At 32.9% G+C, this 17,797-nt stretch overlaps 1 protein-coding gene and 1 long non-coding RNA gene across 2 annotated transcripts; both read right to left on the bottom strand.

Annotated features, from left to right (window-relative positions):
- Positions 1–1,258: 1,258 nt before the first annotated feature.
- LOC127853853 (uncharacterized) lies at positions 1,259–10,696 on the bottom strand. The gene is made up of 5 exons (XM_052388654.1): positions 10,612–10,696; positions 8,174–8,299; positions 7,854–7,940; positions 6,526–6,711; positions 1,259–1,471 (listed from the first exon to the last, which is right to left on the bottom strand). Exons 1-5 carry the CDS (start codon positions 10,694–10,696, stop codon positions 1,422–1,424), a joined length of 534 nt encoding a protein of 177 aa, XP_052244614.1. The 3' UTR covers positions 1,259–1,421.
- Positions 10,697–13,029: 2,333 nt separating this feature from the next.
- On the bottom strand, positions 13,030–16,172 carry LOC127853872 (uncharacterized). Its single transcript, XR_008036780.1, has 2 exons — positions 14,684–16,172; positions 13,030–14,412 (listed from the first exon to the last, which is right to left on the bottom strand). It is a non-coding gene; the product is annotated as an uncharacterized LOC127853872 (long non-coding RNA).
- Between the last annotated feature and the right edge of the window lie 1,625 nt (positions 16,173–17,797).

Genomic DNA, 17,797 nt, shown 5'->3' with positions numbered 1-17,797 from the left:
ATTCGGCGTGTACTTGCCGAGTCTGTGAGAAACATCAATGTCTCTGCATTCAAGATGAATGTCTGAATGTTGGTTCATCACTTTTACCGTTTGATCAGTTACTTCAATGGACGATTGATTTTCGGCGTCATTTGGAAGGCCAGATATGCGGACACTGTTACGGCGTCCGTACTGCTCAAGAACATTTATACTGGTCCCGTAGGTTTGTTTTGAGGACTCGTTGCATTTTTTGAGAATTTCTATTTCCTTATTTTGCTCATTCATCTTCTCTTTGAGCGACGCTAATTCTTTCGCTTGGTCAAACATATTGCTTTCTATTATTTCTAATTGTTTCACGACTGATGCTAATAATTTCTCTTTGAGTTCTTCAAGTGTTTCTTTTATAATGTTGTTTATTATGTCCGTATCGCCTTTTGTTAAAACGTTTGAAAGTTTGGTGCTTATTTCATCCAGTCGCTTCTCAATAGATGATGGTTCTGCACGGCTTGGTTGGGATTCATTTTGTTTGGTTGTCACGAATTCTGTCATAATTTTTTGGCCAGATGTTACTTTGTCAGTCTTCTTTTTTTTATTAGATTTTTTGTTTTGTTTAGGTTCCTTCGGTGTATCAAATAGTGACGTTTCCAGAAGACTACTGTCAGTAGCCGCCCCTTCACTTGCTGTTGAAGAATACGCCCTTTTATTCATTCTTATAAACACAATGCGCTGCAATTTTCTATGGACATTCAAGTGTAATTCAGTCACTGTTATAATCACTTAATCACTTATAATCACTTTCATATGTGTAAATATGTTAGATAGAAAGGCTACGCTTTGCCGCATTCTAAGGTTGGTCGCATATTTTTATAATTGGTTTGATCATGGTTTAATTCATGCTTGATGAAATAACAGTCAAATAGGACGTTGGTATGAACCGGATTTTGCTGACGCGTTCAAATATTCAAAATAAATCCATCCCCCACCCGGAGAAAAGGGAATGGCAATTCTTTGTTTATAAATACATAATTTTCTGTTAAATTTTCAGGCAAAATAACATACTTGAGCTTCTGGCTTAAGTCCATACACATTATAAATCCATGTAAATTTTAGTTTTCACACCGATAAGTAACTTTTATTCCATTTTTATTTCCATTTACATTTTCGCGTCTGTTCTTAACCGGAACCGGAACCGGCAAGTTTGAAATTATACTACATTTACACGACACTATTATTTTGTAAAAATAATTTACATTTAACATAACTTTTTTACATTCCACTGCACTCCAAAACATTAGCGAATAATTGCACAATTTCGCCATGCCTTGGCTTCATAACTTTTGCTCATTCACATGTACTTCTAACTACAACATTACTCAAACGCCCTTTATGTCTGTCATCGGTTTCAAAATAAAGGATGGTTGTATTCGATTGCAAGCTTTCCCTCAACTCGGGTTGTTTTGCTTTTTATTTTGCTGACTCAGTGTAGATTGTTCTGAAATGGTAAAATGGTAAGATATTCAATTTATAAATGATATATAGACAATATCAATTATATTTCGTAATGGACTTTAAGAAGTCATTAATACTATTACTACTTCTACTACTACTTAACTGATGATGGTTTTATGGCTTCAGTATTTATATACACATGTATCACTTTATATGTATACGAAATTTACAGAAATGTTTAATGAAAGTCCCTATGGAGGCCTTTCCCATGTCTTCTTTATTACGAACGGTATCATTCTATTTACAGATAAAATGTCATCACAATACCAGTTACCCTTAAAAATATAATAAAATTCTGAAATGGTAAGATATTCAATTTTTAAATGATATATAGACAATATCACTTATATTTCGTAATGGACTTTTAGAAGTCATTAGTACTATTACTACTTTAAATTTACTACTTCTTAACTGATGATGGTGTTATGGCTTCAGTATTTATATACACATGTATCACTTTATATGAAAACGAAATTTACAGAAATGTTAAATGAAAATCCTAATGAAGACCTTCCTCATGTCTTCTTTATTACGAACGGTACCATTCTATTTACAGATAAAATGTCATTACAATACCAGCTACCCTTAACAATATAATCGCTTCGTGATGTTGCTTACTTCCTAAAAACTTAATAGGTTTCCATTCTTTAAACTCTAAAAGCAATCATAGTCAGTGTTCCTTTACAAATAATTACATTGTGTGAATACTATTCGCCTATTCTTATTACTTAAAATCTAATTTTTCAAATACATACGGTAAAACTGATAAATAATAGTGTGTGTTTGAAGTGAAGATTACACTATTGATTTCACAAAAAGGTCAAGTTGCATCGGTTAAACATTGGAATCACTGCCTTTGGAGGTGACGATGCAAAGCATTGTGTGTACTGCTTGCATACAGTGGGCTTCTACTTAAACACATATTTTATCGCCAATAAATAAGGAATAACACTATTAGATTACTATTAAAACTAAACAGTGATAAAACCTGTTTCAATGTAATAACCTATTATCATAAACTCAAAAGAACTCTACTTTATGAAACAAAATTGTTATGTTCTGGGGAATGGCAAATCTAGTCATTCTCTTATTTTATAAAAAAGATCATGTGGAATGTATCATAAAAATAACATAAATAAGTAATAAATTATCAAATAACATAATCAGATCATGTTCATGAAACGGTGAAACGGTCCAACGTGAAGAATTGCAATTAGTGTACACTAAAGGCCAAACAAATAATTAATTGCTTAACAATAGTAATCGGCAATGTCCGTTATGTGCTCAGCGATTTCCGCCTATGTTTTTCCATGATGATATAATCATAACCGATCAACTCGTAACCCAGTACTGTCTGCTTTGTTATCTCCGCCTCGGAGCTTCATCATTTCACTCAACACGTCAAAGTGAAATGGACTGGGTTTTGTAATTGACTTGCATTTAATTAAAGCTTAATCTACGTTTGTTTTTTATATCGAATATTTACGTGATATTAAGTGTGTACAGATTTCTTTTCGGTGCAGTGAAAAAGTATTTAGTTGAAATACTCCACCATAGAAAGGGAAAAAAGGATTCTGCAGTTTCCCAACGAACTAAAATAGGAAGTGAAAATGGTACCGTTCTGTGAAATCAACGACACATGTACGGAAAGTTTTTTGGCTTAAATCCAAGCAAACATTCTTAGTAAGGTATAAAACAGTTTAATGATGCGTGATTTTCCATCCCCCGAGTGTTATAACAAGTGTGAGCATAGGGGTGAGACTCTTGCTTTATACGGTTAAAGTCCTAACTCTGTTACCTAACATGAACAATATAAAGGCAAAACAGCTGTAAACCCTGTTTCCCGACGAGATGGGTACATCCAAACGGAAACGTTCAAGACATAGTGCTTTTACTAAGATCTTAAATACTAAGACTAAGATGTTGTTCTAACGTGTGTTTGATCCCACATCTTAAATTTAAGTGTACACTTTATTCCTATAGTATCTTCCACTCCTATAGATTCGACCACACAAATACTTTGAAAAGTATGACATAGGTTTTATCAAAAGTCATTTATTTATCTCATTTAGAACATTATATTACACAGATGGTGTTGTGTTGTTGTTAAAAACAAGTGAATTTAGATTGTGTTCAAATGAAAAAAGTAAACTTTGGTAAAAATAATCTACATCAGCTGTACATGTTTTGCAAATGTCAAATTATGTTGAAACAGTATGTTTGTATTGGTCTAAAAGAATATGTATTAATGGGACATTTTCACGTGTTTGCCTAAATTGAAAACCGATGTTTCAGATTTAAACATTTTCGTTCTAGATGATATTTATTTGCGAGGAAACAGTAATACTGAACATTTACCATGCTCTAAAATATCAATTTTATGCATATGTTGACGATTTCAAAAACCGGATCATTATAAAGCGTGGCAACGCGAAACAATGTACAACCACGGACAGGTGAACGCGATCCAAGCTAGTACACAAGCATGCAGTAAGAGCATGCCCGCTGCGCTCATCTGTTTGGTAAGCAATAATAAGCAAACGAAATAAAAAACTGTATTCGATTATCCAGTTTTAAATGACCTGAATTTCCTTCTCAAGAATAATATATTTCAACTCAAAATAATGTAAGTGTTGCAGTTGAACGGGTTCATTTTCACTTCCATTCGTATAACGATCCGCGTCTGGATAGGATTATATCCATTCAATAAGTATCATTAATTATCGTCATTTTTAAATTCCAGTTCAATTAGAAATACTGAAAGCTACTCAATAGTGTTGTGTGTAGTTGGAAAACCGGATGTTATTACTAAATGCAATTTTTAAATCGCATTATGGTCTGAAAATGCTTAAATCTGTTACAATCTCACATATACGTATTATGTTTAAGTTTTTTTTTAAATGACGTCTGTTGATGTTGAAAACATACATTTAGATTAAATACATAAATTCAGTGTATTAAATACCACACTTTGCACTTTCTACCATTTGAAACACGTTTTAAAAACTTTGCAATACGTAGGGTACATTTAAAATTTAAGCCGATTATGTTATATTTGCATGCGTTACAGTAGAATAAGTTACCGTCATTTCATTACATAAGCCATCCCTAGCTCATACAAATTAACAACCACAATTTTTAAATATCAAACCAGATGTACTTTACATTAATTTGTGTACGACCCAGGACAAAAGTAATTCAACATTAACACTCTGAGCAGACAAACAGTAAGAATTTAATTTACGTCAAAATCATATTTGCAAAAGTGTTTTTAGAAATAGGTTCAAAACAATAGCATTGTTACTATAGTGCAATACAAATACTATATTTTATTATTTAAAAGAGTTATTTAAGGAGGGATGCCCTATATATTATATATGTCACACAACGGCACTGACAATTAATTAAATCTTAAGTTTAGATAATAAGCTTATTGTTCAACTTCTGTTTTCAACATTTAAATTTTATTGGTCACTCAATTTATTGTGCAAGGTCGCCGTGGAGTTCGCTATCAACTTTTGAAGCGTTCTTTAATTCTACCCAAACGACATCAAGTACTGGTGAGCGTTTCAACAAGCCTTCGGCAGTCGATGTCAACGAGCTCAAATAAATAGGTTCAGATATATACTTAAATCTTTTCCTTTACATATTTAGTATTTGGTTTTTCTTTTGCGACGTTTAAATGATTTTATCAGACATATTTTATTCTTATGGGCCTGATTTGTTGGTGGAATCCTGAAATTGAACTCGTGTCTAGAAAAAGATGCGCACTAATTGCCAGAATAGCTAAACAGAGCAAGTGTAGTGAGTAATTTCATAGGATAAAAATGCATCAATTGCGAACTTATAGAGTCTGTTTCTTTGACAAAGTTAAGGTTCAAAGAGTCTCGAGGTAAGAAGCCTTAATCGGTAATCCCATATATTTATAAAATGGCTGTCCACATTTACTCAATTGTTTTATTTAAATTTCCAAACTGGAAATGCCTTGACTAGTTATTTCAATTTTGTATTATGTTTCAAAGGAATATTATATTTTATCCAAACATAAATATCTTGGTAAGGAATATGTTTGTGCCGTCTTCGGCACCACTTATTCCTAAACACTAAGTCTTGTTGCAGGTTTTCATTTAGGGTTTTTATACTTTCAATATAAATGTAAGAATGTCTATACTAAACAATTGTTAAATATGTTAAAGCTGTTACGTTGATTACAACTGACGAACATGTAAGGTATTGTTTGACAACACAGTTTATTTAGTATTGGTTAATGGTATTCTGCTAATCACCATCATGTATACAACTGCCCTTATTTCGAGAGATTATGTTTTGCTATTCAAATTTAAGTGAAATCAAATGTGTGTCAGTATCCAAATAATAATGCGGATGCGGAACATGTAGTTACAAAGTGTGTGTAGATTTGTTCCGGTACGTTTCGACCTTATTTAAAACAAGACTCATCGTTTGGGACGCACATGTAGAAGAAAAAAATTCTTGACAATATCATACTATGACATCGGCATACAATCGGTGAATGCATATTTATTGTTGACGTGTTTTTCGGATGTACTGCCGAATACGGATGGCGGTAAATAGGAATAGTTAATGCAGAATGTCGCTTAAAGATTTGAAATTGACGAGCCTAATTGTTGTCGATTCGTAAATAAAATATTACCAAGCGTAATTGATTTAAGTTAAATTGATATTTTAAGAAATAACCAATATCAATTATACGGCGTTTTCTACAAAAAATGTTCAAACGATGTTAATTTCAAACATATTTCGAATTGTAACATGTTTTTTTATTACTAGGAAATTAAACACAAGGATTACACGATACATATATAACACGGATGCATTTATGGTTCAGATAAATTATTTGAACTATTTTTGTTTCAGTTAATGTCATGTTATAACACACATTTACTGATGCTAGCGGTCTGCTCATTGCATCTCTAAGTTAACATGATTATAAAATTGTTCTGAATTAGGCAATAGCTTTCATGTTTAATATAATAGACGATTTAAACAAATCCTTACCAGATTCATTTGACAGTGAGTTAAAGCAAGGGTCCATTGTCTTAGCTACATGTGGTTGACTCTGATATGAGGCAAGTGTCACTTGGTCTACATCGATTTCAGCCTGTGTAGATTGGCAGTCGGAGTTCGAGGTTATGGTCTGTATTTGCGTGTTGCACAAGTCATCAGGATTTTGTCGAGCATATACTGAATAATCGATAATAAGACTGTCACTAAATTCTGTATATGAGTCTTCAAAGTTTTCTTGCCATTTCTATATTCACTGTAAACTGTGTTATGCTCATATCAAACATTAACCCTTAAGGGCGAACTTTAAATGCCCGATAGATTAAATCGTATTTTACGAAACGCGTCAGTTCTACATTTTGAATATAAATTGTCAAGTAATTTCAAAGAAGCGTAAATAATGGAAGAGTTTAATTTTCCTTACGAGACATGCACTTTGTGTTTCCATTTAAATTGTCGTATACGATGCATTTTATGTATTTGGATACATTTGAATATGAAATAATACCAATCATACTAGCGATGTACCGCGACATTTTCTTATTGTTAGAATGGATACACATACTGAATAAATATGCTAGTATAGGTATGAGAATATCACCCTATACAAACGAAAACGTTTTCAGTATTTAAGAATTTCTTCTATCAGCGATTTATATATAAAGATTTGTGGCAAATAAGCAATACACTTCAGCGTAACCGTTGTCATCGCCATTGAATCAGCATGTTGATTGCAACGCTTTAGCTGTTTAAAGAAGTTTAACATTTACCCGGAGAGCATTTAAAATTATGTCAAATCTTCATAAGCAGTTAGCCTGTAACCTAACTATGTACATAATTGGAACAAAAATGATGTAAGAAGATGATATTTGCCCTTGCACGAATTTTGATGTACGTTAGTTGAAATTAAATATTCAGGTTTAAATCATAAATTTAACACACTTAACAAGAATAGCCCGTAAAAATAAAAGAAAGAAATAAAGGTTCTAGACCCATACTTTCAATTATATATACACAAGGCAATTATTTTACAAGACAAAATTATTGTATGCACCAATTCGGATTATGCAATACATTAAACAATATTCTTGAGACACTGTCTGTACCAAAGTACCGCGTCTGTACCAAATTACCGCCTTTGTTATATATAATAATCAAAATCTGCCGATTTTCGACAAACACAAAAACAAATAGACCATTAATTAAATATATACACGATTCAATTCAAATACAGGTATAATTACTGGACATATTACCATCAAAACGAGAATATGATCACCCATTATGAACTACATTTAGAAATACATAGTATAATATATTACCCGTCTTAGCCTTCGGCGCGGCCTTTTTGTCGTTGTGGTTTGATTCGACCGTGTTGCCTGTGCTCTTCTGTGGGGATTCTGGTCGTTCTATCGAAATACAGTACCAGCAGATACTATAAAAACCTCGATCATTCGCATGAAAATGTTCAGTTTTATGTGTTTTTGACTTCATAAACAAAGGATTGACCACTTTTAAATCCATGCTTTGATACATTTATTCTTATTTACATGATATTTGATTTTAGACTCATGAAAGCACTTTAGTTTTTGTTTATAAATGCGTTATATGTAACTTTGTATGATAACACTATATTCCTTACTATGATTGGCGTTAAGTATTTGGCCATCTGTACCATGCTCCTTCGAACAACCAAAATGTGAGTGTTTTCGTTTTTTCAATTTCTTTGTTCTTGTTTTCTTCTTTTGTTTCGCTCTACGCGCTGTACCTGTAGAATGACAAGAATATAAACAAGCATATGTACTCAATTGTGGATTCAGTTTTATTGTTGAAAACTCCATCAAACGACAAAATATATTTACGCATATTGTTATTTCGAATACATTTTTTTAAAGATTGCTACACATAGTTTTATCAGATGCAACATGCCCATGTTTGATCGTGACCTCAACCTTTTCTAAAGGAGAACATGTATTGAACAAGACAAGACTACACAACACGGTAAACATTTCATGTCTGAAGGTTATTTCCATAATGTATAAATGCATCGTCCAACTTTTCAAGCAAATATCATTAGTAAATCAAATGTAGTTCCAACACAAACCAATGCCGATTAACTTAAATGAAAAAACTTAATAAAAGAAAACAAAAATAAGTAACCAGTATAAGTAGCGCGCATGTGTAAAAAGATTTACATTAGTTCGTTTAATTCATAACGATTTTATTACAATTGCTGTTTTGTGTGTGCCCCTAAAATATTGGGCGTGTATAGAATCGAATCATTCACAATGATGAAACCATACCTCACTCATCAATTAAAGGAGCCTTTTCACGTTTTGTTAAATTGAAGTTAAAACAAGTCGTTTCAGATTCGCAAATTTCGTTTTAGTTATGATATTTGTGAGAAAATAGTAATACTGAACATTTACCATGCGCTTAAATAGCCAGTATATGCATCTTTTGACGAGTTAAACCCTAAAACTTATAAAGCGTTGCAACGCAAAATGATTGGATAATTTGAAGAGTTATTTTGTTGTCGTTATATTTTATGAAATTAAGAGGATGGCTTATATAAAGGTTAGAAGACATCCGTCATTGTATGACTCTGGGATCCGAATGTTCTGACAGTTTACGTTCTTCTACACCATAAGCTAAACGAAATACATGTAAGTTTTAAATGGCCAGATGTCTTTGATAACAATAACGTTTACTAATTAATTAATATAAAGAAGTGAAACTTTAGCTGCTAGAGCAGTATTGCATTCGTATTTCACAATTTCGTAGTCCAAGTTACCAATTGATAAAACAGTGAAACAGCACAAATACGAAACAACATACCCACATAGTAGAATAAAGCTGGGGTCACCGCCTTAGAACGGTAAATGCAAAGCACTGTAAGTTAAAACCGATTTTAGAGCGCGCTACCTCACACTAGGCCCAGCAGTATTCATGATATATATAAGTGTAAATAAAATTTAAACCGACACCATTTCAACTCAAATTAAACAATGATACAATAAAATACAAACGCATTTATTTTAATTAAAATTAAATAACTAAATGGTAGGAAGGAGACCAAAGCAGAAAAGGCACAACGTTTTGAGAAACGATGAAATGAAATTTAGAACAAGCGTCAACTACATCCCTTCTTATTTTTCAAAAAGATTTAAGACTATAGCATCATATAGTTAATATTTTAGATCACCAACTTGCAAAAACATGAAAAAGCCGCAATTTTGGGTGTACAAGATCCGTATTAAATAGATTTGTAGTTTATGTGACTGCTTGAAAATCAATCAATCGATAAACGTCAGACATAAAATATGTATAAAGTTGAACGATATAATGTACGTAGCTGAGACAGTGAAGCCACGTTATATGAACGACCATATCAATATACTTAAAGCAAACACATCTATTCAGGTTTAAAAATACATAAACATTACAGTTACATTATCTTACTTGGTAATTACTTGGTTATAATAACATTAGCTTAAAAAATTCCTTAACATTGTACTGAATAAAATAAAATTGTTTCATTTATTAATTGCAAAGTTAATTCAAAAGGGTCATCAAATTTCGATGAATATGCATGCCTAGTAATTTAATAACTATAAACTGTAAATAATATTTAGCTAACGCTTTATCTTCTCAACAGCTGTCTTTCCATGATATGGCCTTTAAATTTAGAATTATCCCGTGTTTATTTCATTTTCATTTCATAATTTATTTCTTGTACAATGGTATTATTTAAGTGAACGATGTCAACAAATATATACAAACAATCAATCAAGTTAAAACTGATCTAAACAAATGAAGATTCCAGACAGTACAGACTTTAAATGCACCATTTGTATTGATTGCAATACTTCATTTAATAAACATGCATATTCACTATTATTTAGTTTATCAAACCTATTGATACCTGATTTCCATTTGCAAGATGGCGCTTTTCAACGAGCGACTTGCCATTTTATCACAGTGTAGTTTTGTTGAATCAAATTGGACATTAGGAAACTGACAAAGTTCGTCATACCCAAAACATGAGAAGATTAATTAGCTATCCAAATGATCAAGTACTGAGCGCCATCTTGGAAAAGCTAGTGAAGCCCTTGAAATTTTCGTCTTGTATTACAAGTAGAGGCAACACAATAATGACAATCATGCCTTTTTGCATTCAATGTGTTGTTATGAAGGGTTATAATCAAAGACATGATAAATGACGATCACAAGGGATCGCATTTCACCATTGGAATATCAATCTTGCATTATTTTCAAACAGAAATTCATTTTTGATATATGAGGTCCTATCAGTTACATTTTACTTTTGAACTTGTCGATGAATTTTTTCTTAAATAACAGATAAACAATATTATTGTAAAGTATTTATTGTAGCGAATCGTTTCATTATTTGTAGGACCTAACCTGCCTCGTTATATAAAATAATAAAGCTCTTTCTTAAGAACTTTTGGTTATCTTAAAATTAAGGCGCTTTTGGAATATCAATAATATCGATTTCACGCAATTGTTTTAACACAAACAGTGTCAAAAGCATTCATATTTATAATACGACTTATATAATTACATTATATGTGCAAACTGCTATTATAGTGAAATAATACATAACGTAGCCCTCAGTTTATTGATTTCTGTGAAAAATGCCTTAAAGGCATGGATATAAAACTGATGTGGGCTTGTGTCAAATCTATTGACCAACTTTTAATAAGAGTAGTGATAAATTCATAAGAATAGTTTTTGTTCAAATCCAAGTTACTTGTTTAATGATGATTATCTAAACATGCGAGACATTTGTAATTTAAGTAGCAATTTTGAAAATGTATTATTTTTTAACAAAAATTAGGACGACCTATACAAAGATTCTCCAAATATAATGAATTCCTTTTTCTCAGCTTTAAAAATATTCTATCCACAGATTTTGGCATGTTTTGAATTTGTTCATTTAATGCTTTAACTAAAGAGCTCCAGTATTAAATAAAAACAATAAAGGAAGAAAAACAAGCAATCTGGCTCGAACCCCTGACTCTCGAAGTAAAAGTCTAACACTTATACCACTCGGTCTTCAGTACTTATGCAACACAGTATATTATTCCAAATATATAAGCAATCCTTGTAATGTCACAAAATATAACGATATAAAAAGATTTTTACCAAATTATACAACCGTATTGAGTTTGGAACGCTGTATAAATTTCACATTTTTAAATCATCAAAAGATGCATATAAAAGATATGTTCGAGCATGGTTTATGTTAGTATTACAGTTTCATAGCAAAAAAAGTCCCTTTGATCTACAAAAGCTTTTTTTTTAAGTTTTGCACATTTTATACAGCTGCAAAGCTTCATAATATTTACAGAAAATTGCGGTTTTCGTTGAATATATCATTTGTCATTTATGATACGTTTATGATAAATTGACAGAAAGGGATGATTACATAATAGAAAATCAATCAAATGTAACAATTAAATGTTATCTTTAAGTTAACCTGAATACACTTTGTCTAGCGCAATTTCTGCCTAAACCATAACACCACCCTGGACATTTTTTCTTCGGCGTGGACAATCACCGTGACCTGGAGATCTTTCCAACATGATTAATCGCGATAACAGTGGTTGATCATCGCGGGCGTTATCGGGAAATCAAATTCACGGTGGACCGTCGCGATCGCGATGGATCACCGCGGCCTCGGTGGTTCACGGTGAAATACAGGTTAATGCGAACTTAACACAGTACATTTCGATATTGCAGACCGTACAGGTGCATGTATGTGTGCAAAGTTCATCAATGCGTCGTTACATTTTAACGTATTGCTTGATTGTAAACAATCGACAAAATGTTCTCTTTTGGTTACCCTCGTTACAGAATCAGCGTTGGGATGAGTATTATGTGCATTTTATACTTTACGTTTTGTTTCCATTGTTTCTGCGAGTAGTTGTATTTAAAGATTTTTTTTATACATTTCGAAAATGCTTTCTTGTGTGTCTATATATATATATATATATATATATATATATATATATATATATATATATATATTTATATGTAGCTTACCAATATTAACGTATTAACATGTTACATGTAAGTTTAAATCAGACTATTTAAGTGATTTCCTATTTCTTTTGGTACATTAATTTGAATATAAATTTGAGTGGTTAAATGTTGGCAAAACAATTTGTATACACATTTTTTGTTCATTTCGATACATATTTTAAATCTTTTAAAGAAATTTAAATACTGTGAGTAATACTGTTTAGCTTGTTGTATTACAAAAGTGTGATGCATTACATAATGCAAAAGATATATGATATGACGTCAATGCGCAATAAAATGTACATTTATAGAATTTATGCACAATTGCAATAAAAAACTAAGCACATTATTTTGTGATATTTCTGCTTGCAAATTTGTATAAAGGATAAACACGATGAAAACAATGAACTTAATTTACACACAATTAACATACAAACGAAAAGAAGCATGTTCGCCTGAAATTGTATTTATTGCACATCAAGGACACAGTACGCTTTTGATTTGTTTTATACAATTTCTATTTATATACACAATTTACATTAAAGATACATACATATATATATACATCAACAAATACTTACACAGGCATACATACATATAGACATACATACAGAAAAGAACTTCATCAAATCACTAAGGACACAGTCATACATACACAGACAAACATACAAAAACAACTTACAATGTAAATCGAATCGATATGGACACAGTTATACATACAAACAACATACATGTACAAACAGAAACAAACTACATCAAATCAATAAGGACACAGTCATTCATACACACAGACATACATACAGAAAACAATTACATCAAATCAATAAAGACACATTCATACATACACACAGACATACATGCATAAACAAACTACATCAAATCAATACGAATATCATAAAAATATTTTTACACCATGTACATTTAAATTTCAGGTCGTCAATACAGAAACATTGACCTGTCAAGTGGTCCAGGTGACTCCAGAGGCTGGAAATCAATGAGTTGTCGCGATGGCTGGGCGGCGCAGGATTTCGTTGATTATGGATACACACTGCGCATTTCAGGCTTCTGGATCCGTAGCCTCGGAAAGAACCTTGTAACATACCGTTTCACTGCTGACTTTCTTGTTGGACTTTACGGTTGTTATGCTCTGTCCACCACCATTGTATTTATAGAGGCTTTTGATGTTTGCGGCAATGAATAAATCAACGACGTAGTACGGATTGACTTCAACTCCTCATCGGAGATTACCACCGCGTGGGTGAATCTGATCCTGTAACGTCCGAGATTTCCGTTGTTTGGGGTCTAGAAGATTGGGCAAGCATGCCAATCATCGTCCCCGTCATCGAGCGTACCTCCCCTAACTCAGTGGTTAGTGCATGTATGGCTCTTGTCTGGTCTTCTGCTTGTTGCCAACTCCTGTTCCCTCTGCATAATCCTAATGCTGTTGACGACCTGGTTCAATGCCGAAATCAGGCATCCTGGCATGGCATCGCTCCGAGCAGTTACATGACTTGGCGTAATCGTCGTCGTAGTGGAAACTGTTGCTCCTAAGGTGGCGGTCGTCGTTGTTGCTGGTGCTGTTGCTCCTTGATAAGCGGTCGTCGTTGTTGCTGGCGTTGTTGCTCCTTGCTTTGCGGTCGTCTTCGTTGATGACGTTGTTTCTTCCGATTCAGATGTGGTGGTCGTCGTCGTCATCGATGGCTGGGTCGTTGTTGTACATGTAGTTTTTTCCTCGATCGTAGTCGTGGGTACCAAATCGGTTTGTGGCTGGGTTGTGGCAGTCGCTTGGAGAACCCTCAAAAGGACAGTCGCAGTGGGTTTTCCGGCCTTTGTCTGTAAAGATTATTTTTCCTTATAATGTTTGCGTAAACACTAATATTGTAATCTTATGATCGGAAATGTAATTAATGTTCTCAAGTTAAATGGTTATAGATGTTTGGTTTGTATTTTATCAAAAAGAACAGTACAATTAAAAACGCGTATGACAATAGACGTCGTTGTGAGTTTACAATTTGATTTAAAAAGGAGAGCCTTACATAAAGATGAATAAGAACGACTGTTGTGGGTAATAAATTTTATATAATGAAGAATGTTTACACTATACCTTTTGCTTTTGGGGCTTTGGAACTGCGGGGCCCGTTTTTTTCGTGCAATTTCAGGACTGTTACCATTTCGGTCTCTCGACCTTCGGCTAGAATAACGCCAACAGCTACTTCTGCTCCATTGAACACTAAAAGTCAGCCATACTATCACCTGAAGTGTGCTATAAACAAAATATTATATTAAATAGTGTTAATATAATTTACATAAATATTATTATTGTTTTCAAAAATTATATATTAATTGTGTTACTGTGTAATTCTGCAGGCTGTCAAGACAATCCAGCGATAGTTAATATAAGCCTATCACAGTGACAAATTCGTATACATGAAAATGGTTATAAAACTGCCAACTTTCAAAGAATTGTTTTGGCTTTTCCTATATATCAAGTTTCCCGCAATGAAATGCACCAAATCGTTGCGGACACATACAGGATACAGGAAATAACCACAAAAAGAATATGTTCGATCACTACGCGTAAATGATTTAGTGGAATGAAACCTATATAGAACACTATGCGTGTCACATTATATTGTTTCCAGAATGACTATTCTTGTAGCTTAAAGAATACTGGTACATGTACTTTAATTGGTGTTCACAGTAGACCGCACATTTATTGTTGGATGCAAAATAACTTAATTAAAAAAAGACATCAAGAACATTAGAAGATATTGTTACAGTTGCATAATGTCGTGTAATAATAAAATATATAATAGTTTTAAGACAATAAACAAAATTTGATTTCACACGGGACTCGAATCTGGCTTCAGTCCATAAGTGTATTATGGAACGCCGTGCTGTATATTCACTAAGACTTGTGAAATTATTGACACCCGCCACGCGATGAAATAAATGAATGTTTTGTTAACTTTAATTGCAATAGTATTGATCCAAACTAAATTACAAGCAAACATGGTTAGAGTTTCACGTATTTACCAATAGCATGCCGCGTTACTCGCAGATGGTCAAGGAGCGTAATCTTCAACATCGGATTTATTTTTGCAACGCTCTAATTAGTTCAAATGACAATCACGTAATATTCGCCCACGAAAGCTCAGTGCAGCTGCACAACAACAGAACAACTAGCTACAGACCGGCATGATCAGTAAGAACATCCATACCTAAGCCAAAACATCTCCTTAAAAATCATGTGTGGGCTGGCATTAGCCGCCGTGGTGCTACACAGATAGTATTTTTTTTACGGAATAATGAACAGTGTGCTTTTTACGGAAAACATATTGAAAGAATCTTTGGTTCCGTTTATTAACACTAATTGCCGGTTCGGTCACCGACTTCAACAGGATAACGACCCGAAGCCTCGTTTGAAACTATACAGACAATTTAAGGCGGAAACTGGGATTAACTGGTGGGAAGTGTGGCCATCGGGTATGTACATGTGCATTTGTGTATTTAATATTCAAATGTCAACTTTAAACGGATTTATAAAAAATATTGTGGCGCGTTTAACTGCGGGTTTTGAACATCAATATAAACTATTTGCATTTTTATTATACTATAATATTTATTTCGATTTATATATGTCCATACGTCGGTTGACTCATTTCCATATAAAAATGACTCGAATTATTATCTCTGTTATTACAAATTGTACATACAATTTATGTTTTGGTGCAACGAATTGCTTTACTGTGAACCCGTAATTTAAGAATTTCAGTTAGAAAAACGTGAAAAATGGTGCAATATTATGCTTTTCTTAAAAATCTCCGTTATTAAAAAGAACATGCTATGTTTGTCTTAGGATACTATTTTATCAGCTTCAATATTCAGTGAACAAAGAGAATTAAAACGAGAGAAAACAATTCTTAGAAACACACACAGTATTTTTCCTGCAGACGACCAACTTTAAGAGCCTACAGTTATCAATATCAATATTCTTAAAGTAAGTAGTAAGACATTCAGCGGCAATTGTAATTTTGTACACATCTGCAAGCTATCAAAGTTTGTCTATAAATTAACTTAAGGTTGGTATTTCCTTCCACTTAGACTTTCAGAAATACAAGGCGAGAACACGAATTTATTCACAAGTACTGTTCCCTTCCGAATTGTTACCATGTTTAAGATTGAATAAAGCGTACTTTTTCATAAATATTAAGCCTATGCCAATTTATATATCTCGGCAAAATCAATGATACTGTTCAATGAAAGTCTGTTGTTTTCTCAAAAAGATTAACGGTTCATAATAATCGACACAGAACGGATACTTGTCTGAATTATAAATGGATTTATCGAAACATCCAATACAACTTGCGTTATAATATTGTGATGAAATCAAAGCAAAGGCATGTGTAGATAAAAGGGACCTTGCGACAGGATGCTGCAACCCTGTGTTAGGCCCTAGTCTGACAGCAATCAATGTTTATACACAATCCCACAATCGCTGCGGCCGTGACTTATTGACTAGTTTTAATCAATTTGGATAACATTGCATGAAAAACTGTTCTCATCATAGTCAACTAAAACATACCATAAACATTACTGTAACGTTATAGTGTGAAATGTACTTACAGGTTCTTCGTTGACTGTCCTGATAAATCACCTGGACCGAACTTTCAAATTACTATCGCACTCGTACTTAACTAAGTAATGAGTAACGGCCTTAGTTAATGTTCTCCGTGACATTACTCCACACTTAACACTTAACACATTGAGGAATTTCCAGTAAAGTTCTAATATAAACTTAGTAGCGGTTTTAAATTTATTCACAAAGAAGCACAGTAATAATCCATGACACAACCTGCAACACGTTCGTTTTGTCTAGAAGTTAACAATGTAATGGCAATATCATTTGTTTACATGATGTATATAGGCATCTTGTTTCTTTGATATCAATTGATGTGAATTACAATAACAGCAGTGTTTTATATTTCAATTTACGCGGCACCTTTTAGTATGTCGACTCCCATGTAGAGTTGATGATAACTGTATTTATTATAAAAGATCTGTTAATATGTAATTAGTTTCTGTGAATGTCTAATTAGAATTCCTTTATTTACCAATACACTTTTAAATATCAAAATATATCGCCGTCGTATCGAGTAGAGAGTGCGAATATGTGTTATGATTGTAATAGAAAATACCGACAGAAGTGAGAAGATGC

The sequence above is a fragment of the Dreissena polymorpha genome, chromosome 12 (assembly GCF_020536995.1).
Source record: "Dreissena polymorpha isolate Duluth1 chromosome 12, UMN_Dpol_1.0, whole genome shotgun sequence".
NCBI classification, from domain to species: Eukaryota; Metazoa; Mollusca; class Bivalvia; order Myida; family Dreissenidae; genus Dreissena; species Dreissena polymorpha.
This window is presented reverse-complemented; position numbering and strand designations above follow the sequence as displayed.